Source organism: Haliaeetus albicilla, chromosome 21 (assembly GCF_947461875.1).
Source record: "Haliaeetus albicilla chromosome 21, bHalAlb1.1, whole genome shotgun sequence".
In the NCBI taxonomy this organism is placed as follows: domain Eukaryota; kingdom Metazoa; phylum Chordata; class Aves; order Accipitriformes; family Accipitridae; genus Haliaeetus; species Haliaeetus albicilla.
This window is the reverse complement of record NC_091503.1, coordinates 7,010,589-7,028,846: the sequence shown is the minus strand read 5'-3', so window position 1 is coordinate 7,028,846 and position 18,258 is coordinate 7,010,589. Positions and strand designations below refer to the sequence as shown.

The 18,258-nt window shown below is 38.0% G+C and overlaps 1 protein-coding gene across 4 annotated transcripts in view; it reads left to right on the top strand.

Annotated features, from left to right (window-relative positions):
- CDH12 (cadherin 12) overlaps nt 1-18,258 on the top strand; it is a 367,336-nt gene that overhangs the window by 289,916 nt on the left and 59,162 nt on the right. For 3 of the 4 annotated variants that reach the window (XR_011329110.1, XM_069808913.1, XM_069808914.1), the window contains 2 exons: nt 1,050-1,169; nt 7,478-7,645. Coding sequence is in view for 3 of the 4 variants with exons in the window: in XM_069808913.1 (XP_069665014.1) it covers nt 1,050-1,169; nt 7,478-7,645 (288 nt within the window). In the remaining variant the exon portion in view is untranslated. The remainder of the gene's footprint in view (nt 1-1,049; nt 1,170-7,477; nt 7,646-18,258) is intronic. The other variant, XM_069808915.1, reaches the window with a different exon arrangement.

Genomic DNA, 18,258 nt, shown 5'->3' with positions numbered 1-18,258 from the left:
TCCAAATGCAGAACACTTCTTAAAGCAAAAACAGTGGGGATAACCCTCCTCCCTGGGCTGGTTCTCATGTAGGTTGTCTTAAGCCTCACTCACTCCAAATCAGCATTGCAAATTCCGACATTCATTTGCACAGAAGATCATAGGAAACTATTAATTCTTCAAAGCTGATGGGAAAGCCTAAATACGTGGCCGTTTGTTTTGCTGAAGGCTATAGTTTGAACACTGTTTTCATTATGAGGTAGTGGGGGAATGCAGGTAAATTGCTTAGCTACCAGCAGGAGGGACAAGATATTTCTACAAGACTATTGCCATTTACAGTGAGTTTTCTGTCTTCATGTGCATTTCTTTTGCTCCATGGGTCCCCTTTAAGTCAGAAGGTAAGGCAAACTGCACTAGGTCTGGTCTATAACCATGGCTGAAAATAGAGTGTCAAAAGGAGGTTCTTCCTCCACAGTACTTCTGTTTCCTACTGAGCTGTATTGGTAAGGCAAGAAGATTCAAGTTTAGATTTTGAAGACAACTGGCTGAACCAAACACCTAATTTCATTCTACAATGGGAATCTGAATTCCACCTTTAGAAGACTGCAGTGTAGTTTTTAAAGGTACTTAGAGTTTGGTTCGCCGGCAGATTCAGGAGTTGCTTGATGAAACACTTGTTTTAAAGGCAATTCACATATTTTACTTCCACTGTTGTCTAGCGTTTCACAAAACTGTGGAGTATACTCCTTTTTCAAAATCCACTGTTGTGCTTCCCCAGACCTCCATCCTATATGTGTTGGGTAAAAAGTTTTTGTAAATAATGCATCTATCATAAACTGTTCATAAATATCTTCTGATGGTGGGCTGCTTCCCCTTTCCTTGCCATTATGCCTCAGCTGTTACCTAGATGGTTGCTAACATGGAGATGAAGAATTGGTTGTTTTATTCTCGCCTTGTTTCCAGTTGAACAAGAATTACAGTAGAATCCACTAGCAACAGGACTAACGTGTCTGAAATATCCCTGATCACTGCTCTATACTGAAAATATGATTACCTGTGTTTCTTTGCAGGAGCATATGTGCTACAAGTAAAGGCAACAGATGCTGATGATCCTACTTACGGAAACAGTGCTAGAGTGGTTTACAGCATTCTTCAGGGGCAGCCATATTTCTCCATTGATCCGAAGACAGGTAAATAGTTTATCAGCAACAGTGGAAGATTTAAAGTTTAGATTTTGATTCATGTGGGCAGTATCAGTGAATAAATATGGACTGGGCTGATATGGCCAAAAGCCAGTAGAGTAACTTTGCACATGATTCAGTTTTGAGTATTGACTAGTTTTTGAATAAATTATAATCTGTTGTAGAAACAAAAGAAACATGCCTCTGCAATCAGTCTAAAATATGCATACATTGAACATTTTTTTTTTTTATGCTTTACCATTTCTCTATAGCTAAAGTTTTATCTGCTACATGCATTCTGTTTTTTGGTTTTTTTTCCCCTGATGATTCAGTTTTGTATCTTGGGTCTACATTCTTTTTTCTTAGCATTTTTACTTGCTGAACTTACAGTCAGAAATTCTCTAGCAAGGATTGTTTTGCTATATAGAGCTAATTTGAGACTGTGGAACAGCTAATCATCTTTTGCCCTCCTCTTTTCCTGGGGCATGGTATGTTTGTCTGGGGTTGCTGGATGTGTGAGCAGAAAAGGATAATACCTTTAAAGAGACTGAAGTATTTGGGAGGTTGGTAGACATGTTAATTAGGTATCTTGTCCTATACTTCTAAATGTCATTCTTGTTTCTGTATTTAGTAATTCAGTTAAGGAGCCAATAACCTACATGGTGAATTCCATGCATTGTGTCATCCTGAATGTGTTACAGAGATAGTTGTCCATATGCCCCTTTCAGCAAATAGTTTCTCCTTCCAGTGGAGCTGTACTTGAATGTCAGTTTGTGTGTTAAAGAGCCTTTATCTCTGATCAATAGTTTGGCAGTGAGAGCCTCATAAGGCTGTTAGTGCACTGTCTCCAGTGGGCACATTCCTTTGTCACATGCTTCATTTAGCAGGAGATCATATTGCCATTTTCAGTGAGCAATTTTACTTTTCGAACTGAAATGGGACTTCTTCAAGTGTCTGGGGAAAAAGAAGTATTTACTTTTATACCTATTTTTTTATTTCAGTCTTGTAAAGAATGAGGAGGAATTTAATGGCAAGAAAAACCTTTACTGGAGCCACAATTGGAGTTCTAGTACAAGTTTCCCAAGGAAAAAAATTAATAGTTGTTAGTACTTGAAGAAGAACTTTTTTTCCCGTGGCACTTTGAAGTGCTGTATCATATGCTCTCATCTATTACTTAGTAGTGAGTAGCGAGTGGATCATAGGTGATGGCCTGCACTGTACTAGCCCTGGAACATCATACAAACCCAGTGTTTGCACATCTGTATATCAATATCTTTAATGAGTTATTCAAGTGGGCCTTGGTGGTAAAAGAATGGACACAGCTGTAAAGGAAGATTCATGAAACAGCTAGCCCAGCATAGCTTAAAATCCTATACCAGAAAAAAGCATATAGATTCACGCTTCTATGAGCAACAGTAATGTGCTGTAACCTGGCTTACATTAGAAAGGTCACAATGTGAGAGTTACCTGTGCGTCTAACAATGACTGTAGAGATAGACAGCATGTGAATAATAATGCACAGGACCATGCTTAATGATTTGCTGTAAAATCCAGGAGTCTTGGGCAGCACTACAGATCTGGCATTTCCCATTCTTTATTTTATAACTGAGGAGATGATACAGTAGTTTTTCACTGCAGAGTTTTACTGGCAGGCACCTGCCTTGGGTGTTTTTGACAGGAGAGGGGAAGAAAGCCATTTGGCTACAAAATGACAGACAAACTCAGAAGTGCTGGCAGATAGATAAGCATTTTTGGGGTTGCCGTTGTTGGCTTTTTTGCTGTCTCTTGCATTCTAATGACAATTTTGAGACATTCCCTTGTTGTTATTTAAAGAACTTAAGAACATCCATACTAGGTCAGAGCAAAGGTCCATGCTGCCCTGTGTCATGTTTCCAAAAGTGATGGCCTGCTCAGCTGTAGTGAAGGATAAAAGAAGAAATGTTTAGTGATGCACCCCCTGAATACTCTTCTAGTCTTCAACAACTTGTTCTTACGAAGTTCCTGGGCGATTAGCAGTGTCCGTGTGACTAAAACTCTGAAAGGATTTCACCTCCATAACTTGTCCACTTCCCACTAGAGTTGACTTGTCCAGGAGCATAGTATCTGCGCACCCAGTGACTAGAAATTCCACAGCAAAAGGTTCTTTGGGTGAAGACCCAGGTCCGCTTGCTTTTTTGAAATGCAACACCTCTTAACTTATTTCATACCTCACACTTATATTGCACGAGACAGTGAGCAGTTAATTCCTATTTATTAGTTCCCCGTGACCTTATAGACCCATATTCTCCTCCAGTTCCCTTTTTTCTAGATTGAAGACTTCTTTAAACAGAAGCCATTCTGTAACACTGATTATCCTTCTCATCCTTCTCGGGATGAGAAAGAGCACACAGTATTCAAGAAGGAAGCTCATATAGATATATAAAATGGTTTAATTATAACACTTCTGTTCTTTATTCCTTTCCAAACAGTTCCAAACATTCTGTGTACTTTTTAGCTTCTACCACACAAAAGCTGATATGTTTGTGGAAATTTCTATTACTACCTTAAGATCTGTCGTGGTTTAACCCCAGCCAGCAACTAAGCACCACGCAGCCGCTCACTCACTCCCCCCCACCCAGTGGGATGGGGGAGAAAATCAGGAAAAGAAGTAAAACTCGTGGGTTGAGATAAGAACGGTTTAATAGAACAGAAAAGAAGAAACTAATAATGATAACGATAACACTAATAAAATGACAACAGCAATAATAAAAGGATTGGAATGTACAAATGATGCGCAGTGCAACTGCTCACCACCCGCCGACCGACACCCAGCCAGTCCCCGAGTGGCGATCCCCCTCCCCCACTGCCCCCAGTTCCTATACTAGATGTGACGTCACACGGTGTGGAATACACCATTGGCCAGTTTGGGTCAGCTGCCCTGGCTGTGTCCTGTGCCAACTTCTTGTGCCCTCCCAGCTTCTCGCTGGCTGGGCATGAGAAGCTGAAAAATCCTTGACTTTAGACTCAACACTACTGAGCAACAACTGAAACCATCAGTGTTATCAACATTCTTCACATACTGAACTCAAAACACAGCGCTGTACCAGCTACTAGGAAGACAATTAACTCCATCCCTGCTGAAACCAGGACAAGATCGCATCGCAAAGCGGTAATGGTGAAACCACTGACCATAACTTTATATATGGAAGAAGGATTGTGTTTGGCATGCACATGATTTTACACATACACCTTTCTCAAATCATTCCTGATAGGTGATAAACATTTGCTCTGATATGAATGTGGTACACTTGAAGAGTTTTTAACCTTTGTGGGTCTGAATGTCACAGCTGCCCCTTTACTCCTCTTCTTTACTGACCTAATTTTTTGCAGTGCTTTGCTGGAGGTAAGCAAACTCTGGAAGCAGGAGAGTTAGCTTTTATTGCTCTTGCAGGAAGGTTAAATGCACTACAGTCCCTGCTGGAAAGCAGCTGTTGGACTGGCACATTTTAAGGCCTCAAATCTTATATGTGGGGGTTACTTCTTGATGCTATGAAATTGCTCTTCTGATTTTAATGTGAGTTTTCTTTAACATGGAGCAATTCTCTTAAGAGAGATAACCTCACTTATCTTTCCTCTGTACGTTCTGTTCTTTTACTAAAATGTCCTTTTGACAAACTTCTTTCCACCCAAACTTCTGATATGTTTATGAGGTCAATATTCTTCTTTATGGCTAGATGTCTCCAATTTTTTCTTAGACCTGGTATTCTAGTCCATATTCTGACCTCAGTTATATTCTTGAAATCCAAATTGGTGTCAGCAGGAGTATTGATGTTAATATTTATTCAGGAGGTTTTTCACGGAACCTGGATTTTCTCTTCCACAAAAGTGGATCATCTCCTGTTGAATTACGGCTCAATAAATTTGCGGAGTGTATCTTCTGGCCCAGGTCCCATACATACTATTTTCAATTTTCAGCAGCCTCATCGAGACCATACTTTTCTGCACATTTGATATTGATGACATTTGCAAAGAAAAAAAAATCGAAGTTATTCAGTTCTGGAGCTGAACAATCTTTACTTCAAAATCTTAAGGTAGAAGGATTTAAAAACACTCAGAACACCATTACATGCACATAAGGACTCTACATTATAATAAGCCTTTGATTTAAAGTTTGGATATTCCTTGTCAAGCTAAAGCTGGAATACCAATATTTGTAGTGCTTTCTTTCCCATGGATTTTTATCTCCATTTTAGTTTTCTGTTTTCCTGATCAGAAAACTTTAAATCATTTTTGTCCTGTCCATATGAACTTCTGATTTTGGTGGAAATAGTATTTTTCAGGGTTTTTTCTATGCTTTTGAAATAGAGTAGGTAGAAAAGGAAGAACTGCTTATGAACTGCTAGACATGGAAATTACTCTCATTGATTTTTTTTGCTGGAGACAAAGGTTTTTTACAGAAAAATATATGGAATGACCTTGTACTTCCAGACAGGAATAAACAGTGGGGGATTGGGAACGTTACTACTAGAGTGATAGCCAATCCTTCATTTTGTGAAGACCATCTGGAATATTTCTGACTGAGAAAGCTACTCAGTTCTACCTAAAACAGGTATAACAATCAGATGAACTGCATCTCCTGCTCACAACCTACTATCTGCCCATTTTCATGTTTTCTACTTATTTTGTTTTGCTAGTATAACAAGGGAAGTCTTTAATTCTCAGAGCTCTTTTCTCCTTGAAATGAGCATACCAAGGATGTTGTAAAATACTGTGGAACATATAGTCTCCACAGTGCAAAAGTACGGATTAAGACACTCAAGAGGAAGCCTAGTAATGTTCATTCTATTTACAAAAAGATTTTCTCATAAATCTCACATGAATATGAACAAATTTTTACAATTTTACAGTTCAAGATTCCTGTTTGGAACAAACAAAACATTGAACACCACTGTTTTCAAAAGTTCAAAAGCATAGTGTTGCAGTATCTAAATGTTCTTAAGTATTTGCTAGTCATATTCCAGATCTATGCAGTACAATATATGCCATGCTGAGGTAGAAAATAGTAGTTATTATTAAAGTTGTCATTATCATAATCGGTGTTACAAGTGGAGAGAAAGGAAATTGTTATACAATTCAATTCAATGGGAATTTTTAAGAGGTTCCAGAAATAGCAGATTTAGGTCAAAGTTATTTCTAGACTCTGAACAAGAACTATAAGTGAACAGTTCCTATTCTTACTTGTTAACACAGCAGTGGTTAGTCGCTATAAAGAGAAGAATGACCCTTAAAGCTTGTTTCTTATCATTCCGGACGCATTATAACACCAGGGGAAAAAGACTGCTTTTAAACCCAAATAGTTTAATACTAGAAAATAATATTTTCTAAAACAATAATAACTTAGAGCAGAAGCATGCTTCTAGTTGGTTTATTTTTCAGTTGTGCATGCCATCTGCACCAGTCTGCACTTAGCCATTTTCTGAAAACTATTGCTGAATATATAGCATTTTTGCAATGTAATATGCATTTGTAAAATTTTGACAGAAATGTGTTTTCTCCTATACATTTGGTTTCAAGAGAAAGGCTTGAGAGCCCAAAACCTTATAGCTTTTTACAACCTCATCAGCTAATCCTATGATCAGTAGTACCTCTTGCTCTCTACAAGTCTTCCTTTATCATGTACATTCTCAACATATCAGAAGGGAGATTATGGCATACCTATTTAGACATCAGCTATCCAAAATCACTGAAGATTAAGAGTCATTTGGGTAATGTCTTACCATGGTATTTTAATTACATTTCTTTAAGGAAAGTCCTAAAGTTTTCATGGCATCTATGTGCTGTATCAAGAAAACTTTGTCACACAAAGGAGAGTCTTCTAATAAAGACCTCCTTTTGTACAGAAGGAATATTGTCTTGGCCTACAGTAGCTTAAATGTGATGGCAAGCGACTGGTTGCGAACAATTGAGGATGCAGGCTCTGAAATGCATTGCCATCTCTTCCTACATGGCCCTACTCTGCACAGTGCAGTGTTCTTCGGTCCCGATGTGGCAAACCTATGCTCACACCATTCACATCCCTAGTGAAAATGCACCGTCCTCTTTCAGCCGTTCATGTCCTGATTGAAAAGACACAGCAGTCATTTTAAATGGTTGAATAGCTGAGGAGCACACTTATGTAAAGCCTGAGTGATTTGCATGTTTCTGTGTGAACTCCTCTCTTATCAACCCTTTAGGAAGAGTTCCATTCCTGGTCCAAGAGACCCAGTATTAAAATGGAATAGTAGACAATCTCAGTCCTTTGCTTACCTGTTCTTTCTCTTTCCCATTTCTTCTCGTAGGTGTAATAAGAACAGCTTTGCCAAATATGGACAGAGAAGTGAAAGAACAATACCAAGTGCTGATCCAAGCCAAGGACATGGGAGGACAGCTGGGAGGACTAGCTGGTACTACCACTGTAAACATTACTCTCACGGATGTCAATGACAACCCACCCAGATTTCCTAAGAGTATGTTGTATTCCAAATGCACTAATTTTCAAATAAGCATGACTGAAAGTATTAATGTGAAAAATCCTTTAGATAAGGAATTGAGATCCAGGAAGAAGACCAGTATATAATGAAAATATTTAGAATATACTGTTGGGGTTTTTTTAAATAATATAAAGCTCAATTTTAAAGTATGAGTTTTGAATGTTTGAAAGGAAATATATCATCATTCCACAGGACCAGCCTGAGCCTGAGAGTTCATTTCATTTACGCTTTAAAAATTACTTGGGAAATACTATTTTGTCAAGGGAAACTGGATGATCCCCTTCAAATGACAAAAGATTATAACCTGAGACTTCTAGGTACCAAAGACAGAACTGGCTCATGCTAAGCATTGTACACTCTCGAAATAGTGATCATCCACTGACAATTTATAACATTTCATATCAATTAGTTTAAATGAGGCTTTTCAGAAGTATACTAATTTAAAGAGTTTCATAGTCTGTATATAATTAGCAGGATTGTCACTTACTGCTTTCCTTAAATTTACTGAAGTTTTGTATATTCCGTACCTTTGAAATGCAGAAACTAATCAAGCATAAACCTTGATAACTACGCCGAAACAACTAGCTGCTAAAAGTTGTTAGTAAGGCAAATTCATATGAGAACATTCGTGTGAATTTGCAGTAAGATCATGGCAGCTTTTTACTTTGAATCATTTTTCTTGCACATGAATTGTAATCCCACTTCATGTATTATAAATGCTCCTTAGGTACAAAACCACATCTGAAACTTCGCACTTTTCTTTCATATAAAAATTCTTCTTTTCCTCATGTGAAAATATATTGCGTTTCTGCCTGCAAGAATGACCATGTTAAGAGAAAGGTCCATCTGGCCCCGCCTTCTGTCTCGTACAGTAGAGGGTATACATAAGAACAGGCCAAAACAATACTCTGGAACATTTTCCTCAGTTTCTAATGATTTTTAGCCCAGATGGTGTCTTTGTATTTAACAACCCTCAAAGTTAGTGAGGTGCACAGATTAATCATATATCGCACAACCAACAGCTTCCCCTCATTTGTTTTGAATCCATTCCTCCATATATACCTACATGTTGACCTCTTTAAAGAATTCAGAAAGCGTTGCAAAATATGACCTTTATTTAGAAAAGCTGCATTGAGGTTTTTTCAGTATGAGATATTCTCCATGAGTCCATGAATCCTGCTCCTACTGTTTTGCCCTGTGCATGTGAGTCATATCTATCCTTAGCTCCTTGAACTCCCTGGAAATCTTTGGGGAAAAAAAGTCAGTGTTATATTAGCACCTCCAAGCCTTCTTGTGCTACAGTACTTTGAATCAAAATATTACACATCATAATAGTTCACTTATTTCATTCTTCAGGCTCTTGGGCATGTAACAGCTAATCCCAATGATTTGTTACTGTTGTGTCTGTTCGTTCCACAACTGCTTCTATAGCTAATTAAACCTTCTCATGAGTCCCCGATAAAGAAGGGTTCCAGGATAGAAAAATTTCCCAGCTATTCTATGCTGAACACAAAGAAAAAAATGTATTAAGTTTTACATTTGTGATCTTATCTTCTCTGAGCACTTCTTCTGTATCTCAGTTTTGGGTTGGCTTTATGCAGTTCCTCTCAGGCTTTTGCCTCCAGATGTCTTTAAAAGACAATTATTATTAGCTTGTTTGCCAGAGATTTATTCAAACTCATTTTTTGTCTTCTTTATTGTAGTTTTATAGATAAAGCAGATTTTATGGTTCTTTCTATTGTCCTCCCTGAGACACAACTTCATTTTTTTGAAGGATGTGTTCTTGCTTTTATTAGCTATGTTGTTTACTCTTACAGACTTGCTTTTTAATGGGTGCTGTGCATTTGCTGTGGGTCTTCAAAATGGTGTCCCTCGATAGCATCCACACCATCCACAGTGATTTAACTGTCTCAGCTATCCCATTCAGGTTTTTTATAGCAATATCCCTCAGTTTTATTTATTTCCACTTTTTTTTTTTTAATTTAACTGAGTGCAACCATCATGTAATTTTGGCTTTTATTGCTCCTGCACAGATATTGCATTTCAACTCATTATGGTTGCTGTAAAATTTAGAAGAACTAAAGAACTTTTCCTGACTAGCTAGTGTTAATACTGTTCTCTCCTTTAAGTCTCATTTGACTTAGAGCTTCCTTTAACAGCCATCGTTATTCCTCCACTGATAAGGTCTACTTTGCCTTTCCTGCGCTGCCTGACTGATTTCCTTTTTTCCCACAGATTTCAAATATGCCTATTATGCTGATATTCTTGTTTAGCATGAGGCATTAAAGTTACCCATACTAGCTTCTATTTTAACCCTTGGCTTTATACTGTGGCTTGCTTTCTCCTCCTTACTGGACCCTAGTTTGATTCTGTGTGATCTGCTATTTCTGCATTTCCTACTGGATTACCATCACCTTTTGTAGCATTCTTCAGTGAAGAATGCAGAATTCTGATGACTGCACCCTTTATCTGAACTGTGTCCTTTTGCATGTTTTTTTGAATTGTGTGCTTTCCAACACCTGCAAATTTTGCTGAACTTTTCAGCTAGAATCACAATGGTCAGAGAAAAGTTTTTAAACTTCCTGAAGCCTGTTTTTCCTATGGCCAAAATGAATTTTGCCTCTTCTCTATGGGCGCCCATTCTTTAGCAAATGCCCCTACTTTCCAATAATGTGAATCCCTTCTCCTTACACCTTTGTCTCAGCCAGGCATTTAAAGCTTTGCCTTTCCATCTTTCTCTCCCTGATTGTAGATAGTGAGACAATTTCAGACTATGCTACTATGAATGCCTTTAACTTCAGCTTTCGCTTCCCAGCCTAAATTTCACCCCTAAGTGTTTTGTCCAGTCTCACCCTATTTTGTCAGAGCTCACCTGGACTACAGCCACTGGCATCTCCTTGTGTTTCCTGACATCCTGTCAAAACACTGGTGAGATGCTCCAAATCTGGTCAATGAGCAAATCATCCCAGAGGGTCTCTTTGAACCAACATTCCCACTGTCCTTGTCCTCAGTGCTTGTTAAACTGCCCACCGCTGCGGTCTGCTCTGTCCTTTCAGCTGGAAGCCCTGCTGCTGGAAGGGTACCGCAGGTGCAAGAGGAAATAACGTAACTGCCTGGGAATTGGAAAACTCGGTGCGTTGGCAAGTTCCTTGCACCCAGTGCTCTTTCCCGTGCCTGATTCTGAGCTGTGTATTTTACTTTCTTTGCTGTTAAGGGCCTCAGTAATTTTTTCTTTTAGTGTATGCCTTCATCTGCTGTGGTGTTGCAAAAATACACAAGTCTCACATAATGTCAGACAGTTTTCATGACACAGAGAAATCACGGAATATATCATCCTCTTTGAAGAAGATAGCCTTGAGGTCTCATTTAATGCATGCACTGTAGTTATGACGTCTTTGCCCAACTGTTGCTGTGAAGGAGCAAAAAACATCACAAGAGACCAAGCTTGTCCTGTGCTTTGCATGATAATGGGGTTGAAAACCTTTTCTTTCAATTAGATCAAATGTCACAGAAGCCGAATTATAGCAGTGTCTCTCAACAAAACAGAAGAGAATAATATTGGAAGTTTGTGTTGATATTGAAAATAATAAATATTTAGCATGGCTTACAAGCTAAAATGTCAGTGTGGGGACTCCAGTGTATTGGAACAAGCTTGGTCAAGGCAGACAGTCACCTGAAAAATTGTTTTTTTGGGGGGGTGTGTTACAAGCAACATATTTATATTCTCATAAACTGAGGACTTCTGCTTAATCAAAATAGTAAAAGCAAAAATCTTGGTCAAGGGGGATTTACTTAGCCAGTCCCATTTGGTTAAGTGGTATGTGAGATAATGTATAGTGTGCCTGAAATTCACAGAGACACAAGGCTAATTACAGCTAATCAAAAATAATTGATAGAAAAAAAGTTGTGTATGAATTTTATTTCTAATGTACTAACTGTATTTTTCAGTTTTGCTCTTTGAAAACGTTGCAATGATTCAGAGTATCTACCTGCCAGGAAATGGAGTTTGTCATTTGCCTGACTACCATATCTAAACAGATACTGTGCAGAATTTTAATTTATGTGAAAAATAAGCCTTTAAAATCAGGTCCAGGTAGGTGCCAATTCAGGCCTGCAAGACCTAAAGAGCCCTCACTGTTGGTGGGAGTCCAGACCTCCAGTATCACATTACTCACCATTGGTCAACAAAGCCAGGAGGTCCAAGTTCAGACTGAAAAAAGGGACTGAAGGTCCTTCAACACTAACTGCTGCAGGGTAAATGTTTTTGCATCACATAATCAGGACCACAGTTTCCCAAAGGGCTTATACCAAAGATGCCATGCTATAGATTACCTTGTCGAATAAGAAGATATTAATTTGCACAGAATAAAGTTTAAGTTTATTTTCTGAACTCAGTTAAGCTGAAAAAAAAAAACATTTCACAGCAGAAATGGGAGAACATATATTATTAATACTTGGAAGAAGCTACATTGATAAATAATACATTACAAGCTTGCCAAAAAAGTGTATCACAGAACACCTTCATCTCATCGAGGATCCTTTAAGGAGACAGGCAGGTTCGGGTGGGATATCAGCATCCAGTGATGAAAAACCACTGACTATCCTGCTGAACATGGAATTTTTTATTTAGAACCTGTGCTTTTGAACATATTCAGTGGGGAACTCCCACCTTGTGTGTCTCACAGTAATGAGGAGTGTAACAAAGGGGAAACCTCTAAACATTATATATTTCTGTCAGAGTTGTTTGACCTGCAGGTATCTATTGGCCCACATTTCAGAAAACTGAGACACTTCAGAATACTGATATTTTCTTTATAACTAGATGGAAAAATGAATCTGAATTATTTTATTAGTAGAAATGTATTTCCAAAAGTGTTTTATATACGTCTTGCCTGACTCTTCATTAGTACATTGATATTCTGCATTACTGTGCATGTTTCTTTGTTAGAGATAGAACTTTTTCGTAAATATTAAAATAAATGTTTCATGCCAAAGTTTGATTCTTACCAAAACCAGAAAAAGTAAGGCAAAGACTGAAAGGGAAAGTACTTTCTCTATCATAGCAATGATGTTCGAGCAATTAAATGAATATTTGGTATAAGACAACATTGCCTTTGAACAGAGAAGAGTGGATAAAAGCTGTTTATCCAGGCATGCATCCTGGTCCAGGAGGGAACTGATGGCCTTTCTCTCTCAGCTACTCACATACGCGATAGCTGGTTAAGTAAAAAGACAGTTCAGCACATCCTTCCTAGAAGCTAATGGGCTAACCCGTAACGCATCAAGCATTAGACCAGTCAGAGCTAGCTGCAAGGACAGCCGTGGCTTGTTTCCAGCTCTTAAAATAAGCTTCAAGAAAGGATGGATGGGTTATATTTACTTCAACATTTAAATGACAAAACCCGTATAATTAGTTGGTATAAATTATACTTTATGGAATCAAACCAATTAAGTGAAGTGGTTGATTCATATTTTGTAAGGTTATTGTGCTTCAGTTTTCCTGTCTCTTTCTTTTGTTCACTGATGACAGAGTGACTGTGAAAGCAATTTAGAGAAATAAACCCTTATATGCTGAGCAATTAAATCACATGAGAATCATTTTAGTCAAAGGAATAGTATGTCTTTTTACTTTAATATGACATAAATATACTTTTAGAGGATAAGGCCCTGATGTAGAAGAAATACAATTGGATTTTAAAATCTATACAGTTTTTATTCTGATATTAGCAAATAAAAGACCATTCTCAAGTGTCTTATGCAGTCAGCAATAAGTTGGGTTTATTTTTAAGGTGACACTCCCTGAATTTACTTTTTTTATTCAAAAGAACTATTTGGCTAAGGCTATGTTTTATCATGGCATTTCCAACTCACGGGATAAGTCAATATTGTAGGGGAATAACTGAAAACTGTTTTTAAAAGAAGAAAAATGAATTAAGGTTTGGACCCAGTAGTTGAATTTCGTCTACTTGTGCATGTCTTGGCTTTAAGAAAAGCAGCGCTCTGATGCTCAGAAACCATTATCTCAGGGCTGTTTTGCAACCACATTTAAAATGTTCAGACGGCTGTGGAGCAATGCCTAGACATCACGAGGGCCAGTTTTTTGCCGTCATTGGTCTTTCCAGAAGCATCCCAGTGAAATCCATCAAGTTAGTTTGCATAAAAGAGCATGGCAAATTTCCAGAAATGCTAACGTGCTTGGAAACAGAAATGCAACTATTCATCTTTCTGGTAATGACACCTTGAACGAAGCAAGGTTGAAGGATCATTCCTAGGACCTTGCACATCATCTGCCTGTCCATACTGTAGAAGTTTGCAGCTAATTGGATTTGGATTTCAAGAGTGGCCAATACAATGCGTTTCGCAGAACGTATTAAATCCTCCACTGGAGACAGCAGAGGAAACAACAGTCTCAAACAAAAAAGTCAACAAAACAGACAATTCAGAAACTGGAAAAAAAATATCTTTCATTGATGCAATTTCAGGAGTTTCAGTGCAAGTAAAAAAGACCTTTATAAAAGAGCTAGCTTTTTTTTCTCTTAGTTATATAACTTTTGCATGCTGCTTGAATGATCTGTTATCTGGATGATCTATTATATAAATCTATTTTCTATTTCACAATTATGGTATTAGGAATAGAGTTTGTATATTATTACCCTTTAGATAGCATCTATTTTCAGTGATTATTTACTGGTTCATAGCATATTTTAATAGGTTTACTTTCAAGGACTAAAATCTGCAGAAATATTTTGAAAGAAAAAGACAACCAAATGCTGAAGTTGGAATAGCCTGCCTATACATTCTTATGCATATACATTCTGTGTATTGAAAGCTCTTATCGTAGTTATTTATTGATATATTCTGGGAAGCTTAGTACATCCCAGAAATTACACACACACTATTTAGCATAGGTTTTACTATATAAAAGCAGGTCAATTTTGTTCACTCAGTAAACTAAATATGGCTGATTCCGTTCATGTGGCTTTGAACCAGTCTTGCTCAGATTTTATTGCAGAATGGGGTTCAGATGCAGAGTGCAAGTAAAAGGTCTTCTGGTCCACATGAGATAGAAAGAAAAATCTTTTAACCCACTGCTTTGGATGAGTGGCCTATGAAAGAGAAGTTCCTCAGATAATGGTATCTGCTTTTAAAGATTTCAGAAAACTACAACACAGATCACACCCAGTAGTAAATTAGACATTTACAGGAAAGGACTGTGTGATTAAGAAATTATTCTGTTCACTAAACTAAAAAATTAAAATAATGAAAACAGAGGTTTTGATTAAAAAAAAAAAAAAAAAAAGAGGAAGATTGATTCCCTCCCTACTTGGACAACCTGCTAGAAAACTTACTTGGAATTAAGGTTCAGAGCTCCGATCTGCCTAATTAAGTATTTTAACAAGTCTGCCCAACTTTCTGGGAAGTTATTCTAGCCACTGCAATTTAGGTGGGGAAGTGTGGCTTCTCTTGGTACTCCTGTTAAAAGTTGTTGTGCTTTGTATACAGCACTTGTATCTTCATTGGCTCTCGGAATGAAAATGAGTCTTTCTGTCATTGATTAAAGAATTTGCCTGGCAGACAAGATGCCCTAATTCAGTTCCAGCAACTAATTACTTATTTTATACCAAATGGGAGATACTTACACAGGACAGGTGGACAGATTCATTGCAGACTAGCCTGCAGGCAGTGATTAGGTGGGAGACCATGTCAGAGCTTGCTTTGAATCAGAAAGGGAGGGAAGGTTGGATCCTGGTCTACTCCGTCTTTGTTAATTTTCTAACCACTAAGACATAAAGGGAAAAAAGCACCAGCTTGGTTTTGTAAACCAAGCTTAAATCCTTTAATGTCAGAAAATCTTAAGCAAGTCTGATTTCCATTTACCTGTGAGTTTTGGGTAAACTAAAACTGTATTTTTGAGTTGAACATATTTTTTAACCAACCATTTCAAGGAGTGACAGAACACAGGAATGCAAAAACTCCAGAAAAGGGCCTGTGCAATTGTAAACCAATCATGAAACGAGCAGCCATGCAGAGGTCATTATGATTTTGGATTGTAATACCAGTGAGTCACTTAACTACAGCTTTAACACCAGCAAAACAATAGTCAAATCAGTATGTGAATAACTACTAGCAGACCAGTATTTGCACAGTGCTCTTACAGGAATCGGAGGAGGGCTTAGGGTAACTCCTCTTAAATCCAGGTTCCTTCCAAGTCTCACACCTCTGTACTATCTGCATCTCTGTCTCCCCCTCCTCTGGCCTTCTCTTTCCTCCTCACTCTGTCTATCCTTACATTCAATGTGCAGTTTTTGTCTCCCTTCTCCTGAAAGAGACACAAATTTGTCCTTGATCTCATTTTCATCTTGTAACTAGAGTGTGGCCATTTCTTCCTGCTCCTCCCCAAGTGGTTTTTTTCTCCCCAATAATACCACTGCTAAAATAATTTATCCTTTGTTTGTTCACTTCCATCTCTGAGTCTCTCCACATTTTGCTCTAGTGAGCTCATGAGTCTTCACCACCCCAGATAAGCTCTTTACAGCTCCGTCTTGCTTGGTTTGCCCACTGCACTGTCACACAGCTCAGTGACCCTTGCCTGCTGTTTCTATTTGACCCACCTGAGTTAGCGACGCGTTTGACAGCTAGTCATAAAAAAGCTTCTGTACTTCTTATTTTTTTTCTACACCATCACTTAATCAGTGCGGTTATAGACATTTTTACATAGACTAAAAGAAGGTATACAACGACTCGTTTTATTTTGCTTTGAAGACTTAAATAAGGACATGAGAGTGTCGGAGAAAGTTCCTGGACATTTAAATCATCCATACTGTTAGGCTTAGCACAGTCACTGGGCACAGTTTTGACCAACACCAAGCCAAGCTTTCTCAGACAAATTCAGGCATTTAGGGAAATAAGTACAGATCAGGACCTATTCTCTGCAGTCACTTTCCCTGAAGCTGACCTATTTTGGTGTGAGTAAAAGAATTTAATAACATGGAAATAGGCCATTCTATACTGGCTAGCTTCTGGGCTGCAGAGTACAGCTGGTACATGAAATTTCTTTGTACAGTTGTAGCTTTTTTGAGCCTGTGCTTTGCAATCCAGGCCATGCAGCCCACCTTGGGTCACAGCACCTGACGGTTATGTAGGCTTCTGTTACTGTTTGTGTGTGTGCAACCTAAAGGAGTTAACATGAAATTCAACATCTATGCAGACTTCTATTTACACTTATGCCAACTTTCTCTTACTTTTTTTCTTATTCCTTTCCACATCAGAATTCTTCAAGCACTTTCAGTAAGAGCTGATTTGCTGCCCAGAGTGGATGTAGTCTTAGTAAAATCTTCCTAGAAACTTCTTTCTTTTTGGTAGCTGTCACTGTTGCATGATCTTGATCATAAAGCTTCTTAAGAGCAAAACATTTGATTCAGGCTGAACAATGACACAAAACCCAACTAAAGCATAAAATTTTGAAAAAAACTGAGAAATAAACTGGAGGGAGAAATACTCCATTGCCATAGATTCTCAAAACACTAAATGTTTAGTAAATTTTATGTCTGCTACACTTCTGTTGTTTTTAGCTTTCTCAAGATTGCACAGCTAGCAAAGGCCATTCTTAGAGGACTGTTAGGAGTACTGAGTGAATGAAACAAAAACTTCTTTAAAGGTCTAAACTGAGAGGGAAACTCAGCTGCAAAGCAGAGCATGAAAAAAATATATTTATTCTATAACCAATGAAAAATATGGGTAATTTGTCACTAGGTAAAATGTAATGCTCTGATTGCACAGTAAACAATAGTCCAAGAAATATAAGTGAGCACAATAGTGGTTAGAAGTTAAATGTTATCTATTGGTCATAAAATTCTGTTGTTAGTCTGCACTTATCCAATTCATTTCCCCCCTGTCATCAGGTTTAAGTGGTAATTGATCATTAACAGCAAGATTTATAGGTCAATTATTTTTAAACACATCATTATCATCATAGTAGATTATTATCATTAATAATTGTATTTTACATCTGCTACCTTCTGTATAGAAGGTGTAAACAAATACGGTTCATAGAAATTCAACAACCTTTGGCAGGAATCATGACATTCATTCCACCCCAATGTGTTTTCTGTGGGGAGCAGTGAAGAAATTATTCATTCAAAACACAGAGAGTATTTAGATTGGATGCATGAAATTATCTATGGTAACCTTGGGATGGCTTAAAAGCATCTCCACCTACTCCCTGATACTGAAGAGTAGCTGGGGCTACAGATTTAACAGCATGGGGTTGCCTTGCAATGCCTTGACAACTGGTTGCAAAGTTACTCACAGGGTACAGTGTCACTTGCTGCGTGACTATCATTTCTGGCAGCATCTGCCTTTTTTCCCCCAAGGCCTTCCGCCCAAGTAAGAAATCAACACAGCCTTTCTGCTTCTGACCATGGTGGGCTTGCTTTCTGAAAATTTAGAGGCTACAGTGCAACGTGCAGTGAAACAGACCATATGTAATTATCTAATTATAATCACAATAGTTTAGGCTCATGATTTTCAGAAATACCTACCACAGTTATAGTCAGATTTTTCAGGAGTGCTCCACTCCTTGTAAAAGC